The following is a 10,284-nucleotide window of genomic DNA, read 5'->3' as shown; positions in this document are numbered from 1 at the left end:
AAAAAAAAGAAAAAAGAAAAGAAACAATTTAAAATTACTTTAATTTTCATCCATCACTTTTATAGTTCACCACTGTAATGTTCACTCTATTTTTGTGTGTTAAATAATAAATGTCACAAAAATGCTGGCAGTTAAAAAGGAATTTATTAATACACAAATAGTTTTGGACAGAAAAAAATTAGTCATATCCTTCCACTGGTCATTTTTGCTCTTTAAACTGGTCAACAAATTCTCTTAAGACAGTAACAACAAGAATAAACAATTTTAAGAACCATATTTAAATGTTCAGCATTGAAAAATGTATACTTTTTGCATTTAAGAAATAACTTCACCAGCTTTCTATCAATAAGACTTTTGCAATAATCACATCACACTATTGGAAGAAAGAAAAATATAAACTATAAGCTGGTTTAGAAAATACCTGTGGACATATTGTGGTAGAGGACCAGTAGTGATAGTGTTCCCATATAAATCTTGTTATTAACCTAAGCTTCTACTGAGAACAACCATTTCAATGATTAATTGCCTTCTGGGCAGAATCAATGAATCATTCCACATTAGTAAACATCTTGTGCAGAATGTGCAGCAACACACACCTGAGAGGTAAATAGTAGCTATACATAAAAAGGCTTCCTCTACTTCGACACACTTTTTGGGCTGCTGTTCACAAAGCGCGTGTGATGAACTTTGGTTTTTGTTTGGCCAAAACTGTGTTAGTGTAAATGGATGTAAACACAGATAGAAAATATAATTAATAGTAAGTGTTAAAACAAACTACATTTTGTAGTTAGCTTGCAGACACTCATGTTAACACAAAGAATTAACAAAACATCTTTAATTACTCATACCTGCACCTGCATAAAAGACATGAATCACTTGCTAAACTAGTGATTTCTCTTCTTACTGTTGAAGTCACAGTTTTATACATGTAAAGGCACCACACATTTTCAGTAAATTGTCGAATAACCTGTAAGGACTCGGGTAGTTGATTCAGGATAATTTACAATTTAATCACACAAGTCCTACAATACAGTCCAGCCATACTCACTACTCAGCTCTACTAAGTTCATATTTTGAATTAAAAGTATTAATTAATGAGACCAAGACGTTTTTTAATGTGGTGTTGCTCAATGCCTCCTGCAGATGATTCACAGTAAAAGTACTACAGGAAAACAGAGAGAAGTGATTATGCCCCCTGAACTGCTGGGAGGGCCTTGCCATGAAGCAGATGCACAAAATGTTGTTTGATTTAACAGCAAAATAAGACAAAATGAGAGCTCTTAAGAAAGCCTGAATTGGTAGATAGCCTTATTAAATCACAATGTAGAGAGAATGGAGTTTGCAAACAGCAGTTTATCACCGCAGAGCAAAGCAACGGCGGGATGGATCAGAAAACAAAGGGGTTTCTATCTGTAACAGCTGCTTTCTGATAACTCTCGTCCTTTTCTGTCATTTTTCTCCAGCAGTGTTTTGTCCCCGGCTGGTACACTGTGCCTTGAGGTGTTTTTTTCTCCCTTTCCCTGCAACTCTGATAAACACTCAGGCCTATGATTTAGATACCATACAAGCAAGTAAAACTCTGTTTTTAATCATTGTTATCAGCACAAACATCAGTCACTGTAATCTGAGTCAAACTGCCTGAAGGGCTAGTGTATAGTTTAACAATACTTTTATTCCCTAATACGGTACTCTATGGCCTCATGGGATGAATTAGAAATTAAATATTACAGCACTACATTATATGATGCAGAGCACTTTATAGACAAAATTATAATTAATGGCTTGACTCTATTACCAGCCTATTTCTAAAAAAGGTCTACAGTAGTTTTCTCTTCTGCTTAAGTACACAAAAGGACCCGGCCACTAACTGTTAATTTATGGCATTTACTTTAGACACACAAGCATTTGTAACTTGTACTTTGGTTACAAGGGAAACAGCTGTATGTGCTTCATATATAACATTACCATCACACCTATGATCATGGTAATTAAGATTAGGGCTTCCAGAGTTATCTAGTGTTAAGGTATCATATATGCAACCATACCGCTTGAAAACTCCAATGACATGGAGAACAGAGATTGTTCAGTTTAGTTTCTATTTCTAAAACTGGCTAAAAATTGATCATGTGCTGTTATTTGAGTCCTTATGATCAATCCAGGATCATGAATGGGTCTTTTTAAGTTAACCCAGGTGTACTGGTAAAAAAAATATTTTATTACTGGAGATAATAAGACTGAATTTGTCTTCATAGTAATACGACTCACATGAGAACATTCACAAGGGAACACTGTTTCTCTCAAACCCAGAGAGGGTATAACAATGTGGAGCTGAGTTGAAGCATCCTTAACAACAAAAAATTCATGTCAGACTGAAATCGGCACCTCTTTGATATCGTGATACAGATGTTCGACCATCTAAATTTGTCGTTATATCCCCTCCATTTCCACCAAATCAGATATAATATGAATAAAATTATCAACATTTGAGATGCCTCGTAAAAGACTAAAACAGTTGCACCTACATGTAAAAAAAAACAGTTGCACCTCTCTCAGCCTCATTCTCCAACCAGTCTTTTACATGTGTGGTCCTTCTCAAGCATAGATGCCCTTGATGCGTTTATTCTCAGGGTCAAATGGAGATCTGAGGTGGGCCTTGGCCTTGTACGTCACTCCCATCCTCTCCATGGTAAACTCGCCGGTCTTTATGAAATCGGCACTCACCTGATGAAGACAGGGAGAGATGGGGGGGGAAATGAGAGACAAGAAAACCAAAAAAAATTGATTTAAAAAAAGACAGAGGGAGATAAGCAAGAAAAGGAGAGAGAGGTGGGAATTAAAATTTTGGGAGATGAAGAGGACCATGGAGATTAAAAGAGAGTGAAAATGAGATGACCAATTAATCCACAATCTGTAAAAAAAAAAAAAAAAAAAAAAAAATACTGTTCCCAACTGGCACAGCACTCCAGAACGGACAATTTCATGGCATTCATATCTGACAGAAGAGAACGGTGCAGGAGTTATAAAACGCTGAAAGTAATTCATTCACTCATGAGTCAATGTCAGTTCCCTCGTAACCCAGAAAGCTAATTTTCACTGACTGACTCCCTTTTCCCTCCCCACAGTTCTCCCACTGATCTGTCACTCTTTCCCTCTTTCATATTCACACACACACACGCACAGCACAGCACACACACACACACCTCTCTCTCATCACCACATACTACTACTTCCATGTTGAAGGCTTTAGAGGGAGCGGTTATAGCAAGCAGAGCAATATCATAAAAGGAGGTATGTGTTTGGATGTCTAGCAACAAAGGCGAGGGAGATGTGGGTGGAGGCAAACAGTACGCCACGCCCACTTTTGAGCGATCCAATCAAATATGAGGAACCTGATGTAAAATTCCTCTTGAAATTATACCCTACTCACATATTCCACTTCACTCGGAAATATGTCACAATACATAAATTTAAGACGCTATAACTGCGACTTGAATGAATTTATTCATTTACTATCTTGCCCATCATTATTTGGTGGTGTAGTACATACAAGCTTAACAGTATTACCTATTACTTATTTTTCAGGAAACACTCACTACACTTAGTTGTCAAACACCACTGATGCATGTACAGTACTCTGTAGGTCTGAAAGCTAATGAAATTGGGGGATACATTTTATGGTGTCCCTACTTCCTTAGTTACCACTATACCACAGAGCAGTGAAATGGAAACAGAGAGAGATCAAGCATACAGAGGAGTGAAAACACTTGTATGGCTCTTTACACGCAGGTCTGCTTAGGGGAGAAGACACTACTTACACACACACTGCTGAAACCAGTGATGTGATTGTAGGGGATGTGATCTGTAATACTGAGTGACAGGAGACTAGATCCCATAGACCTGTGTGAATGTGTGTGTGTGTCTTTGTGCACATGTATCTGCATTTATGTGAGTGCATTTCCAAACTGAAGTGCTCGACAAAGCCAACGGTCAATCCGCTTTGTTTCGCTGGTCACGACTCAGGGATGGATATTAAACAAATGAGCACGTACAAACACAAAGGCAGACATGCTACCACGCACGCACGCACACAGCATGTGTGTCTATTGAGCACACACTCATAGATGCATATCAAAATACTCACAGACAAATCACAGAAGGATTGTTCTATTTTTCAGAACCTAAAAAAATTGTCTTTGCCTTTGAGCATTCCACTTCAACCAATAACTTTTTATATCTCTCTTGCTGCTTCCATCCTCCTGTTTGATGTTCCATCTGTTATTCTGTGTGTGCCTGTATTATTATCAGGAGAGAAACACACAAAAAACTGTATACTGGCCAATAAAACTTATTATTCAGTGTAAAGTGAGTGGTGGTACCTGACAGACAGGTGATAATACCTGAAGAACCTAATACAAGGAGACTCCTCATATGCTTGTATGAAAAACACAACCACACAAATAGAGTACTTTGTTTTTCTGGTTAGGTGTATGTACTCATTCCAAGCATTAGGAAAATTATATCTGGTGTGCCCGAGCAAATTTGATTGAATTATTGAGTGCTCAAATTTGTAGAAAGAAAATTCAATTACCACTCATGTGATCATCTCACCTGCTTGAAAATTGTTTCAAGAATTTTGTAGATCAAGATGTTTTCTTAATGCTTGTGCTTGTTTCTTGTTGTCAAGATATTGATGCACATTTGATGCACACGTGACAGGTGGAATTATCTCACCACTCTGGCAAAACATTTTCTTGATTTAAGAAAAATTAGGCAAAATATGAGACAAAATAATGACAGCACAGAGAACAAAACAAAAGTTTTAAACAAAGAACAATTAAAGAGGGTAATGATATGGACACAGTGTGTAGGTATATGTGTAAGTGTTGTGTGTTTAAGGTCTTTACCACTCCTCCATCAGGGTTGCGGATGTATCCATAACCGATAGTTTTGTCGATAAAGAAGCCATAGTCAGAACGCCGTAGGTGACCAACGGGAACGCCGTTACGGAAAATGGCCTCCAGACCAAACATGGGTACTTTCCTGGTAGAGGGGGGGAGAAACTATATTCAAACAAACACCACACATGACCTGTTTCTTTCACGTGCTCACAAAAAAAGGTATTTAGTTCAAGTTGAACTTTTTTTCTTTAAAACCCAGAGCATATTTGCTTATATCTGTTCATGTGCACAGTAACACGTAGACTTACACTACAACACAGCACACGTCCTCCTGCACACACAAGATTCCCTTGTATATACAAACACATACACAACTACACACATTCACACTAATCATGGCTGCCAGGCCCAAACACAACTTTGATAATGTCTCTTTCACATATAAAAAGCAATGTTTTCATGATAGCAAATTGTTGTGTGCTTGCATCTCCAAAATGTATACAGGATCAGGAGCAGAGAAAAACATTTACTTTTAGTTTGACCATCATGCATTTTTCAGTGTATCGAACTGATAAGATACATGTAAGGTTTGTAGAATTTCCTCATCTCATTTCAGGATGTAATCCTCCAGCTGAAGATTAAACATTAGTAATAACCAAACCATGAGTTGGTGTTATTACATTTCAGAATCTAAATTAAGTCAAATATTTTGAATGTTTATGTGTTTTCAAACAAAAATCTAAGAGAAAAAGTCAGAAATGTTTCCAAAGTTTCAGTTTGGGCCTGTATTTGCTTAAGAAATCTAGCATGTAAAATATCTTAAAAGAAATGTTGTAATATTCCATTAAACGGCTGCACAGTATATATGAAGCTCAGGGCTCAGGCATCCAAACTATACATGTGGTCTCTTTTAATCAGTATTGCATTTACTCACTGCACATTTAGTAAATGCGTTAGTATTAAGGTTTTGGTTCTCTGAGTAAGATTCTCTAAATTATTTTAGGTTATGGTTGGGAATCTATTTGTGGAAGAAGTCAAAGTGGCTTCACTACATGAAGCCTTATTTTAGAAAAATTAGTTTTTTGTGTCTTCTAAAATTTCCCACAATGTTGTCATAAAGACAATTTGTCCATTTCATGCTTCCAATTTTTTCTGACTAGCATGTAATCTCAGGCTTTACTGACTCATCAATGGTGAAGCAGACGATGCGCCTCCTCAGCCCATCCTCCTTCTGTTTCTCCAGCCTATCACGGCCCTGGAACGGGATCGAACTCTTGAGTTTGCAGGTGAAGGCTAGCCCCGCCTCCAAGGGTGTGTCATCTGGGCGAAGGTCAGCGTGCCAATGTCTGTACCCTGACAAAGAGAGGGAAAGAATGAATAAAGATATTAGCTAAAAGAAAGGTGACGTAGCAACAGGTAGTTTGTGCAGTATTCTTTATAAAGCTACAGCTCAATGCAAAGTTACGGTTAGTTATTTATGATGTCTTATTAAAAGTTACCTTTCTCTATGCTGAGTGAGTCGATGGCCCTGTAGCCTGAGTTGATGATGCCGTGCTTTGCACCAGCAGCCATGACAGCATGGTAGACTGGAAGGCAAGAGTCTTTGGGAATGTGCAGCTCCCAGCCGAGCTCTCCGACAAATGACAGACGCATAGCTCGCACCTGGACGAGAGAGGTGTAGAGAGGAGGCTTAGAGAGATGGAGAGGCATGCAGAGGACCATGCTGCCATGCCTCTGCTTGTGCTCACTCACACACACAAACACAGAAACCAGCAGAACAGAATTAGAATAGAATAGATAGATGCAAGGATAAGATAAAGTGCACAAAGAAGGAAAGAGGGAAACTGTAATCTCCCTTTACAAAAGAATGTTGTGTCCAAAATTCTTTAAGTCCTGAGAGACATTAAGAAACACTTCTGGGGGTTAAGAGGTGGAAGTGACAGAAGGAGAGTAGGGAGGGAGTGAGGTGACAGAGGAAACAGAATAGAGAAACAGTACAGAGAAGTAGGTAGAGACAGGGTCTGAGAGGCGGAAAGAGATGACATGTACAAGAATGACGGACAAGAAAATTGAAGCACTGAAGATAGGAAAGGAGACGCTACGAATCAAACGGAAAAGGCCAAGTATTTCTCAACCTGGGTGTTATTCTCATAATTTCTTCCATTATGAGTACTGGTCATTTTACGCAACACCTCCATTGTAGAGATTTTGGAAAATGCAGCAAGAGTGTGAGCCTCCCACAGCTTTCCAAAACAACTCAATTTAACAGATATTATCTCAAAAATGTGTATTTCCAATTGCAAGAAAACAGAACATAGTCCCCTGGAAATCATTGTAGATGCTGTAGTGAAATGCTCAGCAGCTGTGGAACACAACTAGAATCTGTTTATCTTATAGTGGCAATCCATGAAAAGTGCACAGTGTGTATCTTGTCATTTTATTTTTGCAATTTGGAAACTTGTAGACACAAACTGTCTTCCTGCATTTTCCCCTTCATCTCTATGATGCACACAAGTTAAATCAAAAGTATGCTACAGACTCACTCTAATGTAAAGAAACTGGTGTGCACACATTAATATGGCAGACAGAAGAAGTGGATCCGTCATGCTATGCAGTTTGCAACAAAATGTACAGGCATTTCCAGAGGACTACTTTAATTTCATAAAACTTTGAGATGACTGAGATGATTTTTCCTGTATCTGTCAGGATATAATAGTCACGATAGAAATAATATGAGAATAACACCCAGGTTGACTAATACCAGAATGATTAGGATGCAAAAAAATATATGTGAATGAAAAGAAAAGTAAGCAAGTGAGAAAATGTGGAGGGGAGTGAAAAATGAGGAGAGAAAACTCTCTCCAACATTGTCCCCAGTGGGTGCTGTGACAGCCAGACCATCTGGCCAGCCAGGGATCACCCTGGGCCCCATATGTACACCATGAAACTCTGGGGAGGACAGTACATGTAGGCCTGTGCTTATTCACAACACACACACTCCACCAGATGAACAGGCGACAAACTTAAAACACACAGAAACACATGCATGCCTCATGCACACTGTCAATCATACACTTACCAGGCACACATCAAACACAGACACACATAGCACAGACACATGTACACAAATGCATATAAACATGAATTCAAATGACCTAACACGCATGCCAGCACACTCGCTTTAACTAGCGAGTTGGGAAGAGAGAGAGAGAGAGAGACAGAGAGTGTCTAATGAGCTATGAGGGCAGCAGAGGGCAGAGAGAGAGAGCGAGCTCTGTTCTCGCAGCAGTGTAGCCATTAAAATGTCACCCAGACAAGGCCAGCAACCAGCTGGAACACAACACAAGCAACGCGCGCACACACACATGCACAAACACTTCTGCAGAGCTGTGAGAAGATGCTGACTGCAATCACCAGAGCGTTGCATAATTCATGCAAGAGCAACTAAGACAGAGCGAGTGTGTGTGGACATATGTGTCGCTGCGTGTGCCGGTGCAACATGCTCATGTTGGTCTGAGGCCAGGAACAGTGTAGAGGTCAACTGACTGAGGCTACATTACCTTACAGCATTATTGTGAGAAAGCAGAATGAAAGATACAGCTAAGAATAAATATATGATTTTCCCAGTGCTTGTAAACAACAGCGCTATAAACTGTTTTTAATTGTTAGACCTCAGGGGAAGAAGTAGAGATAGAAAGCAGAAAGAAGGTAGAGAAAAACAAAACATGTGGACAGACTTGACATCTAATTAAGTCACAAGGACGCCTTGAGACATGCCATCTGTCCCCCCCACACACACACAGTCTACAATCTCTGTTGATTGAACCTTTGAAATAATAGACTCAAAAGCATGTGATTTGCATAGAATTATTATTTTTAATTACCTGCATTTTTTTAAACTAGCACTGACAGGGTTATTTTGAAGCTGACAAATGTACCATATCCAGTTACTGTCGAAATGAGTCGAGGCTCCGAGTGTGTGTGTCTCTGTGTGTTCTCACCTGATGCCCTGCTGTGTTGACAACTTTGTGGGTAGAGAAGGGGAAAGCTTCGTTGCTCAGGTCTGTGTCCAACACCTCCTGAAGTACCTCTCGACTGCACATAAAGAGAAAACAGAAACATTATGAACAGTGGCTATCTGTCAATATATTTTGTATTTGCACCTGTGCAACTGGTGTGGTGAAAGATACTTATTCTGTATGCTTTGAAATACTCAAATTATCAGACTTTAAAAAAAAAAATCTAGAAAACATTACTACAAAATTACAGCAGTACCTGTACCATCTCTCCTTATTCTACAAACACACACTCACACACACTAAAATCAATATTATATAAAGATGAGTCAACAGAAAATAAAGGACTAAGTTTAGCTTACTTTGCTACTTGTATGTTTGTGAGTGGGCAGGTAGAGGCCTATTCTGGAAGATATTTTTCCAACAGTGTGGCAGGAAGCCAGGGTTGAAGATATTTGGGGAAGGGTTCAAGTTACGCTTGCGTGTACTGTATATGCATCTGTGTGGGTTCCCTTTTTTCTAAAAAGCAATCAATGTGATCATAGTTGGATGTAGAAATGCACGTATGCGGGTATGGTCATATGTGAATAAAACATTTCGTGCATACATCCATGTGTGCAGGCATGCATGTATGTGCTAGTACAATGCACTGGCTGATATTTTCTTCTAGCTGTCCAATTTCGGCCCTCCCTTAAGAAACTCTTTGTTCACTGAACACGAGCAAGGCCAATTAGCTATATATAATCAGTGAATGGCTCTGTTTGTGTGTGTGTGGTGAGGGAATCTAGCAACCACCAATTTGTTCCTCTGACTTGCCACTTAACTGTGTCTCTCAGCTGTGGATCAGAGGATGTATACACAGACAGAGCTCTCCTACAGGATATCACATCATTTCATATATTATTATTATGGTTAATAATTACAAAGCAAACGTTAAAAGTACCAGTTTCACCCTTTAAAGCAAGCTGCCAAGCTGTGTGAGAGAAAATCTGCAAGTTTACAGACTCCCCTCTCCGGAGAATTGGAATGAGACATCTCTGGGAGAGAAAACTAGAGACAAATGCATTTCCATAAACGCTGTAATTTCCTCTCTCCTCAAGCTTTAAAAGAGATCAATTTGTTGCTAAAAAAGCAAAACCCAAACATTGGAGGGTTGATTTTCTGAAATTCTTCATATGTGTCAGAAGTAATGAGGAGCTGAGAATCATTACAGTGCAGAGAGAGGCAATACAGATGCCAATCTTGTTTATATTATCCACACACACACACACACACACACACAAGCAAAAACCTCCACAGATGCAAATACAGACACTCACAAGCTGAGTGAGCTTTGGATGCTCAAGAAAACTCAATGAGCACTATAATCA

The 10,284-nt window shown here is 39.1% G+C and overlaps 1 protein-coding gene across 6 annotated transcripts in view; it reads right to left on the bottom strand.

The window, feature by feature from the left end:
* Positions 1-125: 125 nt before the first annotated feature.
* Positions 126-10,284, bottom strand: part of sardh (sarcosine dehydrogenase) — a 47,867-nt gene continuing 37,708 nt past the window's right edge. For all 6 annotated transcript variants that reach the window (XM_044173279.1, XM_044173276.1, XM_044173280.1 and 3 more), the window contains 5 exons: positions 8,900-8,993; positions 6,398-6,560; positions 6,083-6,251; positions 4,905-5,040; positions 126-2,721 (listed from right to left, as the gene is read on the bottom strand). In XM_044173279.1, coding sequence (XP_044029214.1) covers positions 2,593-2,721; positions 4,905-5,040; positions 6,083-6,251; positions 6,398-6,560; positions 8,900-8,993 — 691 coding nt within the window. In that variant the 3' untranslated portion in view covers positions 126-2,592. The remainder of the gene's footprint in view (positions 2,722-4,904; positions 5,041-6,082; positions 6,252-6,397; positions 6,561-8,899; positions 8,994-10,284) is intronic.

This window comes from Siniperca chuatsi, linkage group LG18 (genome assembly GCF_020085105.1).
Source record: "Siniperca chuatsi isolate FFG_IHB_CAS linkage group LG18, ASM2008510v1, whole genome shotgun sequence".
NCBI lineage: Eukaryota > Metazoa > Chordata > Actinopteri > Centrarchiformes > Sinipercidae > Siniperca > Siniperca chuatsi.
Note: the sequence above shows the minus strand (reverse complement) of the source record. Positions and strands in the feature narration are given on the sequence as shown.